Source organism: Peromyscus leucopus, chromosome 8b (assembly GCF_004664715.2).
Source record: "Peromyscus leucopus breed LL Stock chromosome 8b, UCI_PerLeu_2.1, whole genome shotgun sequence".
Lineage (NCBI taxonomy): Eukaryota > Metazoa > Chordata > Mammalia > Rodentia > Cricetidae > Peromyscus > Peromyscus leucopus.
In genome coordinates, this window is record NC_051086.1 from 97,735,419 (window position 1) to 97,753,953 (window position 18,535).

Here is an 18,535-nt window from a genome sequence, read left to right on the forward strand (position 1 = left end):
CATGTGGGTGCTGGGAACTGAACCCGGGGCCTCTACAAGAGCAAGTAACCACCTCACCATTACTCAGCTCCCAGTCTTCTTGTTTTTGTTATTGAATTGGACTTTTTTTTTTTTACATAGCCTAAATAAAAATCCCTATGAGAGTCATAAAATAAATATCCTCCCCCCCCCCTTTGAGACAGGATTTCTCAGTGTAGCCCTGGCTGTCCTGGAACTTGCTCTGTAGACCAGGCTGGCCTGAAGCTCTCGGAAATCTGCTTGCCTCTGCCTCCCCACTGCTGGGAGTGAAAGTGTGGGTCACCACACCTGTTTTTCAAAAATGTGTGTGTATAAGCCTGCCTGAGTTTCTGTGGACATGCAGGAACCCGTAGAGGCCAGAAGAAGGTGACAAATCCTTTGGAAGCAGAGTTACAGGTAGCTGTGAGCACCACGTGGCTGCAGGAAACTCTAGGGAAACAGTAAGTCCTCTCACCGCTGGCCGGGCCTCCCCGCCCCAGAGCCTCGGTTTCTCCTCTACCCCAGCACTGCACTTCCGTCTTAAAACTTGATGGTGCTCAGCTGAGTTTGTTATAGCTTTTGGTGTTATAGCTAAGAACTGTTACCAAAACCAAGACCACAAAGATTCACTCCCATGTCTTAAGAGTTTTATAGGTTTAGACCTCCTATTTATGTCTTTGATCCGTTTTTTGTTTGTTTTGTTGGGTTTTTGTTTGTTTGTTTGTTTTTTGTTTTTGAGCTGACTTTTATGTAAAGTTTGAGGTGGGGGTCCAGCTGCATTCTTTTCCTTGTGGTCATTCAGCTCTCCCCTTGTATGTTTACAAAACTCAGGGACTCTAATGCCCCAGGAAATACCAGCTGGGAAATGCCAGCCTCCAAGACCTCAGGCCATGGGACCTGAGAGGGTTTCTGTTCTGAACACAATGCTGTTCTCCCGTCCACTTTGCTTATCGCCACGACTCCACTCACCTCATTTGTACCAAAATATATTTACTGAGCGCCGCCGCCGCCGTGTGTTGGGCTGAAATAACAAGTTTGGGAGTGTGGAAAAGAATGGGACAATTTTGTCAGAGCTGGAAGAGGCCCAAGCGGTGGGGTGTGTTCCAAGACAGCGACTTGCTTTGAAGGATGGAAGCCTCCAAGACTCACCCAGGGTCACCAGGTGGCACAGGGCCATGGGGTCTAATTATCCCCTCCCCAACGCTTTTGACCCCCGCTGGCTGCACCCTCAATACCTATTCATTGAGTAGGGCCCCTGTGTCCGGCCTCGTACAGGCCCTTCTGAAGCCAAAGGGACAAGATCCCTGGAACCGTGCCCCGTGTCTCTCCTCTAGGGACCTCGGGCGGGGGCTCAGCCTGGCAGAGCTATCTTGGGCCTCCTAGAACCTCCCTTTCCCGAGCGCCCCTTCCATGTAGGGTCATCCCTTGGCCCCAGCCCAGCCTTCTCTACTCCCTTAGCTGGAGCATTGGGAATGTGAGGCAGGTGGCAGGCAGCCAGGGGCACAGGGCGGGCCGAGAGGAAAGGCCGGGGTCCGGGTCATTTCCTGGCACCCTTGTTTGCCGCGTGCCCCTGATTTCTGGTAGCTGTTTCCGCCCCGCCCACAGCCTCCCTGTCTGAGTGGGCAGCTGGCCTGGAACTGGAATCCTTCCATCCTCAGATGCTCCCCTCAAAGGCCAGCAGCCCCTGGACCCGGTGAGAATGCCTCTCCTGGACTCGGGCATGTCACTGACCCCCGTCAGGGCCTTTGCTACCTTTCCGGAAAGGGAGTCACCATGGCTTACCTCCCAGGCTTTTTGTAGAGAAGAAAGGATACCCGGCCGCTGAGAAGGCTGACCCAAGGAGCCAGCCACTAAGGACTGTCATCCCTCTTTCTCAGTCAGCGGCTCTCCATTTTCTTCCTTCACCAAGTCTCCCAGGATACCCCCTTTCCGGACTCCATGTCACCACACTGGGGTCTTAATCTGAGTCCTGGGGTAAGCTTTCTGGGCTCCTCTGTGACCAGGGCACCGCTAACAGCAGCCTATGCATCCAGGTAGCTCTTGGGTGTCTACTTCCTTGACCCAGTGTCCCACAGAGATGGGACCTGTGGTGGGCTGCAGGGAATATCCTTTTCTTTTTTTCTTTCTTTTTCTTTCTGAGACAGGGTTTCTCTGTAGCTTCGGAGCCTGTCCCGGATCTCGCTCTGTAGACCAGGCTGGCCTCGAACTCACAGAGATCCGCCTGGCTCTGCCTCCCGAGTGCTGGGATTAAAGGTGTGCGCCACCACCGCCCGGCAGGGAATATCGTTTTCAATGGAGCAGAGAAGATTCAGTCATGCCGTCCTTCTCCAGTCCAGGCAGAGCACTGTGAACAGAGCTCCAGGCAGGGTGCGTGGGGAGAGAGTCTGAGCTTGCTTTCCCGGAGATCCTGCCCCCCCTTTTAAATAGTATTTTTATTTTATAATTAACTTAATTTCACATATCAGCCACGGATTTCCCCGTCCTCCCTCCTCCCACCCCCCAGCCCTCCCCCCAATCCACCCCCACTCCCACCTCCTGGAGATCCTACCTTTTAGAAGCAAGTCCACCACAGCCCCTCACTCTCACAGCTGCCGTTATCATCTCAAATAAAAATACCACTTGCTCAGCGATTACTCAGTGCAAAGCCCAGTACAATTTCTAACTCGCTGCAGTGAATCTGCAACTAGGGTCCGATTATTTATTTAAATTAAATCCATTTTACAGATAGGAAAAGCGAGGCACAGAGAACATAAACTATGCCCAAAGCTAACAGGTGACCGAACACGGCAAATGTTTCTCCAGGGAGAATCCGTGGGGTTGCCCAAGAAGCCTAGGGGATGGTGGGTTTTTACTGCCCATGAAAGAAGGGCTACAGTCACCAGGCAGAGGAGGGCTGGGGCCTCACAGGCAGAGAGCAGCCAAGCTGGAAGTCTTGAGAAAGTAGGGAGCAGGCATGAGCTTTAAGAACCGCCTGACTGGCGGGGCTGTGTGGGGAGGACCGTGGTGAAGGTGGGTGAGGTGGCCCGCGGAGGAGCTCACGATGTCCTGTCCGGGAAGGGCTTGCTCGCTCTGTGTGTCATCCAGGCTGGGGTTGGGGGAAAACAGACTGATCTCCCAGAGTCCAGGTGAGAAGGCTTCAAGAGAAGCGTAGGCCTTGGGCCAGATGCCAGGGGCTTCCCTAGTCCAACTCCATCCAGTCCATCCTCTGGGGTCCTGAAGTCTGATGTGCACTGGGCTGAGTCCCCCCCCCCCCCGTGTGTGTGTGTGTGTGTGTGTGTGTGTGTGTGTGTGTGTGTGTGTGTGTCTGGTGCACCCCCCTCGCACTCCCTGGGGATGGGCCAGGACCTTGGCCCTCTTTACACACTGGTAGGTCAGGTGGATACCATTTGCGGGCAGGAAAACAAGATTATCGTAAATGGATAAAGTGGAGGCGCTGGGGCTGCAGCCAGGCCACCTAGAGAGCTACCGAGGGGGATGGAGGGCGGCGCTGGAAGGCCTGCAGGGATTGGCACCAGAGGGACTGTGCTGGCTGAGCTTCCTGTGGAAGCCAGGCCAGGGCAGCCTGGTCAACATCACGGGGAGAGGGCTTTTTGCTGGTGTGTTGTTGGGACTGCCACAGGGTCCCTCTGGGCTCTGGACTCCCTGTCTCCATCCCCATCCTGGTCAGGTGACTGGCTGTATTTCTGTCTAGGAGACCCCCGTGGTTCCACAGACTCACCGCCCAGTCTTTTTTCTGTGTCTCAGCTCTCACTCGCCCTTTGTCTCCTCTTCCTCCCACGAGGTACCAGCTCCAGCTCACACATCCTCATCTAAACATCTCTCAAGTCCATCCGCATCTCTCCAACCCCTCACACTCTTTTTTTTTTATCCTCCATCCACCCACACATGGTCTCCTTGATGCCCTGAATAATCTCCAGGTTGTCGACTTGGTGCCTGGAGTAACCTTCCCTTTGGGTGCAGGCTGATGAAACCCTACTCATGAGGAGAGCATCTCGGGCGGCCCCTTCATCTTTTCCTCCGCATCTGCCTCTCAACCCCTTGTCCCTTTCGCTGTAACGGTGGTGAGCTGTGCTCTGCCCTCACACTGCCCCCCAAGGATGTAACCTAGAGCAGTTCTGCCATTGAGGGAGTAGCCTTGATGCCCTCCGAGCCTCACCTGTCTCCTCCATTCAGGAGAGTGGTCTGGGGTGGGCGAGAAGGGAAGGGTCAGAAAGTCAAACCTTCCTCTCCGTCCCATGGAGCCCCTGCCCTGCCCCCACTGGCCCTACTAAATCTTTCCTTGTCTCCGCCCTTTCCCAGGCTCTGGCCCTTCCTCTCACCCCCTTCTCAGTGGTCTGACTCATCTGTGCCCTGGGCCCTCATCTCTGGCAATGCGCTGTCACATCCTGCCCTCTCCCTGCCCGGGAGGAGGAGGGCTACCCTTGCCAGGTGGGCCTCCTGGTATCTTAAAGCCCTCCGAAGGCCAGCCCTTTGCCTATCCCAGAGGGTCCTAATGATGAGCTTCCCTGTGATTCTAACGGGAGAAAGCCGGAATGAGAGAGAGGGGTGAGCTGTGGCTGCTAGCTCTAAACCTGCATGGAGCCACGGTGCCTTGCCCACCAGGTTCAGGCTTCTGGGAACACACTTGGTTTCTCACTGGGCCTGCCCTCGGGTGGCTGTCTCCTCAGCTCTGTACCAGCTCGCCACTAGTCTTGGCCAGTGGTAGCTATGGCCACTGCCTTCCTGCAGGTGGTCCCAGGAAGGGATGGGGGCGGGGAGGTGTCCACCTGTATTACTCAGGCCCTAGGATATGCAGAGCAGGCCCGGAGGAGGAAGTGAGTCAATGGGCATAGCAATTCATGCCTCAAACTTCTGACTTTCCTTTTCGACCCACTGAGCCAAAACGTTTGTCCCGACAGGATCTTGGGGTGGAGGAGGGGCTGGCAGCCATGGATGTTAAAGAGACAGACAGCCTCTTGCTCCATTCCATTGGATTCCTTGCTTGTGGGTGGAGAGCCATGCGAGCTTGTGGCTGACTGAGGCCAGCTAGACATGTAGGAAGGTGAAGACCTGCTACGTGCGGAGGGCTGTCACAGGGCTGGGAAACACAGGGGTCCTCCTGGGGAATGTGACAGCGGCCACTAGGGTGTTCAGGACTGGGCCTTTGTTTTGCTGCCTCAACAAACCTGTGAGTTTGGGTATCTGTGTGCCCAATCTATAGATAAAGAAATTGAGGCCGAAGGAAGTAAAGAGACTTGTTTAACGTCATAGTCCCACCATTCAGTAACTGTCTCAGGCTCAAAGTCAGAGCAAGGCCTGGAAGTTTCCAGTGACTGCGTCTGTTGTGTTGGTCTGTGTACACATGGGTGTGAGGGACAGAGTCACCAAGAGAGTGGAAACTCACAAAAGGTTCTGAAGACCAAACACGTGGACATTTCCCAAGTGGTCCAGTGGGCAAAGGGCATTCCAGGCAGCGTGGCCACCTGTGAGGGGTGCTGGCGTGGACTGGCCTGGCTTGTTTGTGGACTCCCCTTGGGAGTGGAGGGAGATACAGAGGGGACAGGAGGAGCAGGCTGTGGAGGGACCCGTGGAGCCGGGAGGAACTCGGCAGGCGTTGTCAGCATGTAGAACAGTAGCCTGCAGGGGTCATGGGGAGGGTGACCTGTGTTAGAAGAGTCAGGTCAGGGAGGAGACAGTGAGGGCCTGGGAGAGGAGGGGTTTGAATGAAATGCAGAGGCCTAGCTCAGTAGGTTATGGCTACACTGAAGAGAGGCCAGGGCCAAGGACCTGAGCTGCCGCAGCCTCTGCCCCTCTGAGGCAGCTGCAGCTGGAGGACAAGAGGAGCCTTCCAAGAGATGGAGGGACCGAAACCAGGTTGGCCATGATAACCCCAGGGAAGATCCCAGCTCCAGAACAGGGCTGACAGGTGACTCAGAGGCTGTGACTTCTCAGCCTGAAAAAACACAAGGTATCAAAGAGGGCGGGGGACTGAGAACAGAGGAGGGACAGGGGCAAGAGGCAGGGTGGTTCCCTGGAGATCTGGGAGGGACTCCAAGAGGGGAAGTGAAAGTGTGAAAAAATGCACAAGGTGAGGGCAGGCAGATGGAGGGGGGGGTGGGGGCACGTGTGTGTGGGGCCCTTGTCCCCATGGGCCAATGAGCAGGAGCAGCACTGGCCAGGTTTCCAGCTGAGAGACCTAGGAAGCAAGAGAGCTGGGAGATGTAGGGGCGGGGTGGGGAGCTGGGAGGGGGAGCTGTGGGGGACAGGGGAGTGGGGAGGGTTTTGAGATCTTCTGCTTTTCACTGACTTAGATTCAGCAACTACAGCTACAGGCTGGGGCTCTGAGTGGGGTGCTGGTTCAAGACTTACCACCGTGGGGTCTCAGATAGTAAGAGCCGATGAGATCCAGGTGTGGAGGCACATGACTATAATTCCATCACCTGGGAGCCTGAGGTAAAGAGGATTGTGGGTTCAAGGACAACATGGGTAACATAGGGAGACTCTGCCTCAAAACTGAGCCAGCGGAGGGGCCAGCAAGATGGGTGAGCAGGTGAAGGCGCTTGCTTCTAAGCTTCACCAGGACTCATGTGGCATATGTATGCACACATGCACAATGCATACATACATAATACATACATAGGAAATGAGCCAGTGGGACAACTTTTACCTAGTTGTCAAGGAGACACAATGGTTGGGTGTGGCATGCCTTTAATCCCAGCACTCAAGAGGCATAGGCAGGCAGATTTCTGTGAGTTCTAGGCCAGCCTGGTCTACATAGTGAGTACCAGGACATCCAGAGCTATGTAGAGGGACCCCATTTCAAAAACAAAACAAAACACAAAAGATAGGTTTTCCTTTGTGGTATTTGTTTCTGTCATGCTAGAGACAGAACTCTGGGTCACAAGCATGCTAGACATCACTCTACAATCTACTTAGAGCACACACACACACACACACACACACACACACACACACACACACACAGCCTTTGTTGTTGTTTTTGTTGAGACAAGGTCTTGCTGTGTAGCACCGGCTAGCTTCAAACACACCATCTTCCTTCCTCCACCTCGTGTCCAGGCAAGCCTCCTGTCCAGTGGTTTTGTATCTTTATTTCTGCCTGAGCACACAATCAATCCTATTTCTTGGTTGCATGCATGTGGTCAGGTTTTTGTTACTGTGACACATGCCTGAGAGAAACAATGTAAAGAAGGGTTTATCTGTTCACACGCTGAAGGATTTCGGCCCATGACCACTTGGCTCCTTTGATGCTGGGCTGTGAGGAGGCAGGACATCACCGTGGGCACATGTGACAGAGACAGGCAGCTTACCTCATCACAGACAGGAAGCAGAGAAGCAGGAAGGGGCTAGGGCCGGACATAGCCCCAAGATGAGAAGATGACATATTCAATGACCTACTTCCTTGGGCTCGGTCCATCTCCTAATGCTTGCATCACCTTCCAGAAAGTCAGCACAGGCTGAGGACCAGCTCTTAAAGCAGAGCTGGTGGGGACACTTCCTATCGAAGCTGTGACAGTAAGACACAGAGATCTCCACAAAGATAACAAATCAAGTCATCAGTAAGCCACAAGGGCCTCTGCCTCTAGTAGAGTAAGACCAGTCGCGCTAGTTACGTGGATTACCCAGAGCAGGAGTATGTATTCCTGCAACCTGGATGCCGCCATTCTATCTACCAGGCCATTCTCTAGGCATAACTCTCCACCTATTGTACCAACCAGCCACTGGCCGAAGGATAGACATAGGCATGCAAACTTCACATACCATGTCCCTGAGGAACTTACTGTGGAGAAAAGGACCTGTCCAGGAGTCAGGATAGCCCTCAGGGTGGCTCCTGTCATATAAGAGAGTGCTCACAACTGCTGCACCTTGGCCATCTTGAAACTAGGTGACACCTCTGTGTCACAGGACTTTTAGAAGGGACCCCATATAAAGAGCCAGGTGATAATACATGCTCAATAAATACCAGTTCCCTTTCCAGGTGCACATGAAAAACTCAGAAACGCAGTCACACAGGCAAACAGGTACGACTATACAATAACATACAAGAGACTATTTGCGGATACGTGTCCTAACGAACATTTCTTATGTTCTTATGTGGGGGGGTGTTTGAGACAGGGTTTCTCTGTGTAACAGCCTTGGCTGTCCTGGCACTCACTCTGTAGACCAGAGTGGCCTTAAACTCACAAGAGATCCTCCTGCATCTGCCCACTGAGTGCTGGGATTAAAGGTGTGCACCACCACTGCCCAGCGCCTAATGAACATTTCTATAGGGACTCTCCACCTCTAGTGAAAAAGAGTGGGAGTGGGCAGATAAAGTCCCCACCTGCCCAGGTTTTCCACCTGAGCAGAGAATTTGGCTAATAAGAGTCAAGGGCAGTCAGTCCTCTGTTATGGAATATTTGTGTATGCTGTAAAGATGTGTCTCTGCCTAAGGCACCTTGTGATTGGTGTAATAAAGAGCTGAATGACCAATAGCGAGGCAGGAGAGAATAGGTGGGACTTCCGGGCAGAGAGGACTCTGGGAAGAAGACAGGAGATGCCAGGGAGATTCTGAAGAGGTCGGACATATGGTACAGAGGAGAGGTGTCACCAAGTCACATGGCAGAATGTAGATTAATAAAAGCTGGTTAATTTAAGTTCTAAGAGCTAGTGGGACAAGTCTCAGCTAATGGCCAAGTTTTCGTATTAATAATAACTCTCCACGTCATTATTTGGGAGTTGGTGGTACAAAGAAAAACTCGTTACAGTTCCACCACCACCACCACCACACACATGGAAGGAACTCAGCCTGTGGGCCCACAGCCTCTCCTTCTCAAAGGGGCCATCCTGACTTTACATGAAGAGCGTTGCAGAGCCCATTAGAGTCAGGAGCCAGACAAGAAAGGAGGGGACCGTGGGGTCAAGCCAGTGTGGACACAAGGCTATACCTTAGGCAGGAGGAGGAAATGCTACTGGAAGAGGCTGGAAGAATGAGAGGTGGTCGGCTGTCAGGGAAGTTACCCTTGTTTGGGGTAACTCACTAGGGCCCCACAGGGGACATTGCCCATTAATGCTCTTCAGCTCTCCTACATGAGACCCTTCCCTACCTGTACCTGAAGTCATTCTCTCACTCACACACCCTTCTCCTTCCCTCCTCCCCGGCCCTGTTCAGCCAGCTTTCCACCTTTCCCCCATCTTCTTCTTCTTCTCGAGACAGGGTCTCCTCTGTGTAGCTCAGTCTGCTCTGAAACTTACCAGTTAGACCAGGCCAGCCTCGAGCTCTCCATCTTCCTACCTCAGGCTCCCTGGAGCTGGAAGTACAGGTGTGCACCATTGCACCTGTCTTTCCTGGTCTCCAGGCTTCCATGCTGGTCCTTCTGTCTGTCCTGGCCATGCCAACCTCAGGCTGTAAGCAGCACACTCTTTCTTTCTTCCTTCCTTTCTTTCTTTCTTTCTTTCTTTCTTTCTTTCTTTCTTTCTTTCTTTCTTTCTTTCTTTCTTCCTTCCTTCCTTCCTTCCTTCTTCCTTTCTTCCTTCTTCCTTTCTTTCTTTTTCTTTAGTCTTCTTTCATACAATAAGCATGCTGTTTCTAATGGCCCTCTAGCCTCACACACACCACCTCCACAGCACAAGACACTGTCAGTTTAGCCTGTTTAATATTGGGTTTCCAGAAGGCTTCCTGGAGTCTGGGGAGATGGCTCAGCTGTTAAACACTAGGCTCAAAACCAAAAAGACAGAGGAGAGGGCCGGATGGAGGCCTGGCTTCCTAGCAGAAATCTCTACCTTTGTTAGTCCTACTGGGGGACTCAGGTCTGAGAGGAGGGATTTTTGCCTTGAGGCTTGAGGTAGAGAGAGCTGAATCTGGGTCAGTGGAAAAGGAAATCTGATAAACATATTCACGCTCAGCCACACCTCCCCTCCCCAAGTAATTGTATCTTCTGTTGGAGCCAGAGAGTGACCTGACTAGGTTCAGTAGCAGAGTTGGTCCATTTCGTTCTGCAGATCTGAGGACCCTTGAGACACACTGAATGCTGACGGAGAGTCATACCAAGATGTTTTCTCCAGATTTCTTGCTTACTATGTGGGACTCCAAGGCTTGGGGTAGGAAGGTAACTTTGCTAGGGTGAGAAGTCAGGTTAGCCGGTGCTCAGTCCCAGCAGCAGGCCACGATGTGTCCTTGTTATTCCTGCCGCAGCTGACTGGGGCTGTGTAGTCACGCTGGTGCGAACACAGTAAACGCTCCAAGAAGAACGGAAGCCGCCTTCTGAGGATATTGACATTGTCACTATTCCAGCTGGGGAAACTTGACCCCAAGTTAGGCCAACTTCTGCATTTCTTTTCTTGAGGTCTCCCACTCTAGGCCTGCTTTTCCTTTGGCACCCCCTCTTCCTTCTCCCAGAAGCCTCCCTGACTCCTACATAGTGACCTGCAAAGGCCAAGGGACCTCAAAGGTTTTATTCAAATGTCAAGATGGATAACACTACTCATGAACCAAGAGAGCATGAAAGGTTTTGTTGTTTGCAGAAAGGGAGTCTCTCAGGACACCAGGTCCCAAATGGCTTGAGAGCCAGGAAGGAGGATAACCTGGATTTTCACTGTGGCTGGTGTGAGGGAGGGCCTCTGGGACTCTCCTTCCCTCAGACAATGAAGGGAGGCCCTGTCTGTTCTGGCAGGCTTGTCCAGGTGTGAGCCATTAGGGAAGAGAACTGGGAGAGGCCTAAAGACTATCCAGAGATACATCAAAAGCTGAGCTGAGGCCCATCATTTCACATGCATCCTATATTTCTAGGCAGGTCCATTCCCCGTGAGGTAAGAGCAGACAGTGTAAAGTCAACTGGAGGCTTGAGATGACGCCGTCAAGATAAAGTCCTTCGGAACAAAGAGTTTCAGCCCTGCAGCATGGAACTGGGAGTTCTCTCTCCAGATCTCCAGCCCAGGCTCAGACAGTCCAAGGCTCCCTCCATTCCAGTCCACCCCCCGTAGGTCTGTTCAACACTTCCCACATTCCTCAGTTGGGTCTGTCTTCTACCAGTCTCCCAGCTCCTGCTCCCACGTTCTTTCTGAACACTCCTTTAGACTGGAAATGCCATCCCTCATCCCTTTCCTGCTCCTGGTCCCCAGATCGGACATGCTGGTCCTTCCTGTTTGGGATAGTTTATGAGATAAGGCCTGGCATGGAGCCCATCTGTCATCATCACATGACTCAAAGCTATTTTGGGCAGGACCCCTGTCTATTCCAAGTGTCCACCCGGCCCTCCTGGCCCTGGCCATGGACATTCCTCCAGACATCATAAGGCCAAGGACCAGAGGGGCAAATTCAATGGCCCAACTTGCGTCTGGCTTAGCTTCCTGCTCCTTGACTCCAGATGTCTCTTAAACCTTTGGTAGCTTTAGGGCAGGAATCAAAGCATGAGAGAGGCTGAGTAGTTCTGGAAGTCACAGCTCGGATTAATACCATTCCAAGGGCAGCCAGGGACAAATGTCCTCTCCTAAACGCCACAGAGAAAACTGTTATCACAGCTGCTCTTGTTTAGGTATGTCTGACTGTCTGAACAACATCTGCCTGGAGTTTCTCTTAAAGACACAGCTGTGGTCAAGTGGCTTCCAGTTCCAGCTGTGCCTTGCTCTCTTGCCATCATTTGTATGGCTTTGGGCATCCAAATACACTCCTGAGGCTTTGTTCCCTCACGAGGCAAACAAGGACAACAATCCTGACTTTCACAGGGAGCCTGGAAAGATGAAGTGAGTCTGCCCTTGAAATGATTTGTAAGCTGTGACGTCAGGCTGAGGCCACTTCCCAGGCTCTGATTCTAAAATGGTGCTCCTGACCTTACCTGGTTGAGGATGCTTGTAGCTCAAAAGCCAATCTTCAGAGGCTAGCCTGGGCTACATGGTAGATGTCATACCAGACTGGCAAGATGCCTTAGCATGTAAAAGCACTTGCCATGTGAGCCTGATGACTTGAGTTCAACCTCGGAACTCACGTAACAGTGGAAGGATCGAGAAGTAGTGATCCCAAGAGGTTGTCTCTGTTTTTTGTTTGTTTGTTTGTTTGTTTGTTTGTTTTTGGTGTGTTTGTTTTGTTTCTTCTCCTCTGTCCAGAACACCGCAATTCACTTTATCTCCTGGGACTAGTTCCTGTATGTTCCTAAAACAGACGGGCTGCTTATCAGGAGCTAAACAGCACAGTGGTGAGTATGTGTTAGTCAGTAGGAGAAGACAAGGAAGCAATGTTACAAAGGTCATCAGATCTTCTGGTATCTGCAAAGCTACAGGAAGGTTGATTGTTTAGCAGTTACCATTTTAACCACTTAGGCGGGGCTTCTGGTTAGAATTCACTGTGCCAGGCAGAAGCTAGGGAAGTAGCAATGACTGAGGACACTCCCCAAGGAGAGGCCCTGTCAAGCCAAATCTCACCAAAATCTGATTTGCCCTTAAGTGTTAATCATTAGCATAATTGTTAAGAAGGGTTCTGGGGTTAGATCCTGTGCTATTAGAATCCTAACTGTGTGGCCTCAGCCAAATCGCTCAACCCCCCTGGGCCTTGGTGTGCCCATCTTAAAGCGGAGGGCACCTTGATGGCTGCTGTGAGGACGTAATGACTGCAGAACGTGTCTTCCAGCAGCTCACCTCCACTCTCACTTCTTAACTCCAGACTCATCGGGGTTCCCCTGAACCAAGGCAGGCACTCAGGGCTGCAAAGCATTCAAACTTGCTTTCTGAAAGAAGAGCTGCTCCCTCCAGGGCTGTGTTTACAAAGGAGCATCCCACCAACACAGCTGCTGCGGTGCCCGATGTAGGGACAGCCCTGCTCCCACATGTAAACAACAGGTACAGACCCGGAAACACATACATGACATAGTGGTGACAACGGCCAACTGTCGGGAGTAAAAAGGCAGCACTCTCTCTAAGGGCTGCTCCTTTAGGTTCGAGGGATAAGATCATCTATGTGGAAATGAGCCTCTTCTAAGGTCACACTGCGTAGGCAGGGAATTGGACCCAGAATGCACTGGCTTCTCACACACCCAAGCAGAATCCCATTGGATGGGTCTATTGCCTGCTTTCCTTTTCCTTGCTGTGTGTATGTGACAGGTGATAAAAATTGACTGGAAAAAGTAGTGTTCCTAAGTAAAGCAGTTAGCATCGTTCCTGTTGCACGTGATGTTTCCTTCCTATTGTAAGGACACACAGAGAATGATGCTCAGGGAAAATGAGTCTTTGTTCTGCAACAGGAGAAATCTGAGTTAGACTCACAGTCCATAATGACCTCTTGGAGTTCTCTTTCGGTTTTATTCTTTCCCGGATAATGAGATCTTGGAGCCTACCCTACCTGTCTCCACCTGACACCACCTAGAACACGACTGTAGGAGTTGAGGTCCCATTCGCTGCCCTTAGAGACAAATGCTGCCCTTTGCTAATTACAATTACTGATGAGTTATCATCACCACCGCTAAATATCTGTCTGGCTTTGCGGAGGAGCCGGTTCCGGCTGGAATCGGGATGAGAGGAGGCAGGTGGGTAGGAGAAATACATACTCCTTCGCACATAACATCGAGGGCACTGAGTATGAAGATGAAAGTCCGGAGACCCGTAGTCACCTCTTAGGGTCTTGCAGTGCGGCGGATGTCCGCATTCCAGGCAGCCGGGCACCGACGACAGTTCAACGGAGAGCCAGCGCCTGGTCTGTCCAGTCCGGACCGTGGTGGTGGCGGCTTTGCCTAGAACGGCCTTTCCAGTTTGCAGCCGCTGCGAAGCACCAGACAAATCCCACCTCCGGCCCCGCCCGTCCCATCCGTTTTGCACCTAAGGCGATGCTTCTTGGGAGAAGCAAACCGCTGGGAAGGGAAATCCAGGCTTTAAGGACTCCCGACAGGTGTCTGAGAGAGAGGGCGGAGTCAGGGTAGGAATGATGGAGAGGGAGGGGCGGCGCTGCCCCTTTAAGAGGCGGCGGCCGAGCGGGGACCTTTTCTCTTTCCCCGGAAGGAAAGCGGAGCCCGGGCTGGGCGCGCAAGGTGGGGAGGTGCAGGGCTGGGCAGTGGGGAGGCGGGGCATGCACAGGAGAGAATCCCTCCCTCCTGCCCTCCTGGCGGTCGAGGGTTTGCCTTTTCAGATCCTCCACCTAGCTGAGATCCAAAAAGCTAACACCGCCAAGGGGGCGCGGCCAGGACCATCTAGGGTGCCGGGTGCCCGGAGTCGGGCACGGTGACCTGTCCACCCGACCAGCGGGAGAGTAGATCCACAGACCTGGAAAGAGGAGTGGAGAAGCGCCACCCCAGAGCAGACGTGAAGCTGGTCCGGACCAGGGCAAGAAATTGTCTGGGACTCCGGTCGCAGCGGCGCTGCGGGCTCGGGTGTCCTCTGGCGGCGCCGGGAGCAGGTGAACCGTTCACCACCCCCAGTGCTGAGCCCTCTTGTGTTGTCGGCCCGCCCGGCTCGCATTCGCGGCCATGGGCCCCAGCCCCCGCTGCGCGCCCCGCGACCCCGGCTGGATGCTCGGCACCCTGGCCTTGATGGTGGCGGCTAGCGGCCGGGTCGCCTTCGCCTTCAACCTGGACACCCGATTCCTGGTGGTGAAGGAGGCGGTGAACCCGGGTAGCCTTTTCGGCTACTCGGTCGCCCTCCATCGGCAAACCGAGCGACAGCAGCGCTACCTGTAAGTCAGCCTGGCGGCAGTGAGGTGGGGTGAGAGAGGGTACGTGTGTTGATGCCTGACCTAAGCTGAGTCGGACCGAGCCCTGGGCCCACTGACTTCCAGGCCTGCTGCTGCTGGCCTTTCCTTGTGAGCCTGGATTAAGGGGGCGGGTACGCCCGCAGCCCTCCGATTGTGGGGCTTGGCGGGAAGTGGAGGATGGGGGGCAGTAATCATAGCAAGTGCTGACCTGGCCAGAACCTGTCTAGACGCGGCCGCTCCACGTTCAGACCTCTTTGGAGAGCAGAAGTAGGGTCTCGGTTGCCCAGCACCCCGAGAATCCAGTACCTAACATTAGTTTCTTCCCCAGGCTTGGAGGAGCCCGTAAAATAAACACATATCACACTCCTCTTCCTTTCCGCCTGGGGAAGAACCCGAGATATATGCGTTTAAGCCCCCATTACATCTCTCATCTGTGGCCACAGCAACCACGCCCTCTGCAGAGCCAGGCTGGACCGCTTCTTAAGGGCTTGGCATTGCAGAGTGAGGTGATGAAGAGGCTGGGTGTCTGGAGCTGTCCAGAGGCTCCCTCTGACCCCTAGAGGAACGGACAGTAGAAGACAGAGGAGGCGCTGTCTTAAGCCTCAGAGGCCAGAGCCCACCCGGAAGCAGTGGGGTACTCCCACCAGACATCTCCCTGCATTCCACAGATTCATGTTGAATCAGCAGCCCTAAGTGTGTTTGTTTTGGTTTGAAGAGGGAAAATGGTGTTTTCTCTTTCTTCTGCTCTCCTTTGCAACAGCTGCAAGAAGCGGGAAGAGCTAAGCAGAGTGGAGGAGGGGAGGAGATTGCTTCCAGCCACCTGCCCCTCCCCATGCACGCACATGCCCAACGGGTCATGTCCAGGTGTCTGAGGTTTCTCTGTATGAGTTCTGTGTGCTGAGGGTGACTGGCTGAGGGAAAGGGGTGGCCAGAGGCGGTGAGGCTGCCCAGGCAAAGACAGTGATGATCACACAGACCCCTTCTACCTTTTTGAGCTGGATAGCCTACCAGGCATTGATTCCTACCTGGCCTCTGACAGTTACTAAATTAAAAGACACAGTCAAGGGAAGAGTGTTGAAACCACTCTCCGCTCTGCCTCGGGCCTGTAGAAACTTGAGGAAGTTTGGAATGTTCAAAGTCCAGCTCACTTCAGTCTTTGCCTCTGCCCTGCTGGCCCAGCCCCGTCCATACTGCCCACCTGGACTTAGCTTCTACCCTACCTGGCCCCTGCAGAAGGTAGGGCTACCACACCCTTCCTGCCCTGGCCAGGCAGGTTTAACCTTCTACCTTTCTGAGACTCTCTGACAATGGGTAGTGGCTACAGCAGTGGCTTTTCCTCCCCTGTCCTAACCCAGAATGTAGTTTTCCTATGTTCTGATGCTGAATGTGCATGGCCTGAGTTAGGACAGTGGAAGAGACCTGGAAAGAGTAAAAGACAATTTTGCATGCACGCACACACGTTCTGTGACCTTGAGGAAGATATTTCCTTCCCAGGGGTCAGCTTCCTGCAGGATGAGGTTGTACCTGGATCTGTATGCTTCTTCCCCCTCCCTTTCTCTGCTGGCCTGTGAGAGGGACCTTGACATTGTAAAGGGAGAAGCTGAGTGTCCCCGTGCCTGTCGTCTTGGCTCTGTCTCTGACACCTGAGCCTTCGCTTCCTCGGGGTTAGTGGTGCTTTGATGACATAGTGTGTCTAGAAAGGTCCTGGCGTGTCCAGTTCTCCAGTGGACACCAGAAGGCTCTGGGGCTGAGACCAGGCTGGAGGTGAACCTCTTCTGCCTATGGGTCGTACCCAAGTTGGCCAAGTGAAAGATTTCTGCTTTCCTTTCCGGGCAGCCGGGGAGAATGCTGAAACTAATGGACTCTGAGGACAGATGTGTTTTCTCTGTCCTGCCCAGAGCTGCTCCTGTACCTTAGCTCTGTCCTCATCTAATGGGGTTCAGCTCTCCAGCCATTTGGGAGAAACAGCTGGGATTCACTACAGCCAGCTGTGTAGCCAGATGTGAGCAGCTGCCCAAGTATTCTAGGGAACTACTAAGTCAAACTGCAGCCTCAGGTTCTGTCAGCATCGAAGTCCCCCTGGAAGGGCGGTGTGGCTCATGGTCCTTCCTTTGGGGTCTGCCAGGGGTCCTGGGGCTCCCGAGAGGTATGTGCACAATCACAGGTTTGCATATATGTCAGGGAGGGGAGAGCATACATAGCTTAAGTGTAAAAATCCAAGAGACACCCCCTTTGCTGCTCCGACCTTTATCTCTGTGCTGAGTACCCCACCCACAGCCCATGTTTGCAGCACTCAGTGTTCGATAGTGAGAATCTGGGGCAGACCACTCACTTTGGGCTCGTTTATTTATTTGAGACACGGTCTCTCTGAGATGGCTCTGGCTGTCCTAGAACTCGCTTTGTAAAACCAGGCTGGCCTTGAACTCACAGAGATCCACCCTCCCCTGGCTCCCAATCTGTGATTAAAGACTTGTGCCCCCTTGTTGGGCTCACTTTGAGTTTTTTTTTGATGTGACATAAGCTCTCCTTAGAGGGAGAAGAGCCGCTCATTGGCGAGGTGGTTGCTGACCCCCCTCCCTGCACCTGCTCTGTTATCCCTTCTTTTTCTGGCCTGCCCTCCCTGGTTGATTCCTCTGGGCCCCCTCTCTCTTTCACGGTTGGAAATGAGGGTGTCTGGGAAACCTGGGAGGGAGTGGCTCCTGGAAATGAGGTCATTCCTGAGGTAGGCAGGGGCCTGGCTTACCTGCTGCGCTCTCTTGAACGGCTCCCTGGACAGGGCGGGTTCCTGGCAGCCTTCCTGGCTGGAGCCAGTAGCAATGGTACAGCAGCTGTGGCCGTGGAAACAAGGCCTGCATCTGGTTCATCCTCCTCTGCTGCCTTCCTCGGTGGTCATGCTAGGCCCAAAGGCTTTTAAAATGGGCAGGAGGTGGAGGAGGGCTGATCTTGCAGAAAAGGAAGCCACGAGGAGGGACTGGTGTCCCGTGGGGTGGCATACACCTGTCATGCTAGAACTCAGAGAGGAAGGCAGGAGAGTTGGCAGTTTGCTGGGTGTCCGGGCCACATTGTCAGACTCAAAACAGGAAAGGAAGAGAGCCATCACCGCAGTGAGGCGGACTGAGGTTAGGTGAATGCCATAGAGGGCCAAACCTGGAATACCTGCTGGAAAGCCAGGAAAGAGGAGAAACGAGGAGGAAATCGGTCTCACCCTCTTTCACTCAGGGCCCTGCCAAGATCTCATTCTTCCATCTTTCTCATTCTCTCCTGTTGCTCTGGTTCTAGGGCTGAGTCACCAGGCGGGAGGGGGTTGGGTAAGCAGCATGAGGAGGGGTAGAGGAGGATGGCGAGGGCTGCAGTTTCAGCGCCACAGGAGAGCCTCTGGGGAGGTGGCTGAATCAGGCTGCGGGGCATGGAGCTGGCATCCAGGAACTGACCTCCCCCCTACTCAGGCTGGAGCAGCTCCTGCCTCCCCTCCTGCCTCTACGCCTTCCATAGGAGGGGCACAGTGACCACGACCCCAAGAAAGGCTCTGGTGATTTCCCCAGAATCTTCCCATAGGCGCCACCACACACCTCCCTGAAATGAAGTTGAATCGTATAGATTTTCTTGGTGCACTCCCGGAGTCCCGAGGGCCTCTTCCTCTTTGGGGTGAGCCTGCCTGGTGCCCTGTCTCTCTTGGGTCCCATTCCCCAGCCTTCTCAGATCCTGCTATTTTCTGTGCAGTTATCCTATTAGCTTTGAACTGCGTGGGAGGAATGGAGGTGTAGAGGGCTGGTCAGGGCGAGGAAGAGTCCCACTCCCTGCACTTAGAACTCAGGGGCTCCCCGGAGGCCAGGTGGGGCTTTCTAGTTGGAGCTAAATGAAAGGATGAGGAGGCAGCTGTTGAGAGCCCTT

At 53.4% G+C, this 18,535-nt stretch overlaps 1 protein-coding gene across 2 annotated transcripts in view; it reads left to right on the plus strand.

Moving 5' to 3' along the window:
- The first annotated feature begins 13,893 nt into the window (after positions 1-13,893).
- The window catches only part of Itga3 (integrin subunit alpha 3), a 30,264-nt gene continuing 25,622 nt past the window's right edge, over positions 13,894-18,535 (plus strand). Inside the window, exon 1 of one of the 2 annotated variants that reach the window (XM_028868986.2) lies at positions 13,894-14,626. In XM_028868986.2, the coding sequence (XP_028724819.1) occupies positions 14,421-14,626 (206 nt within the window). In that variant the 5' untranslated portion in view covers positions 13,894-14,420. The remainder of the gene's footprint in view (positions 14,627-18,535) is intronic. The other variant, XM_028868988.2, reaches the window with a different exon arrangement.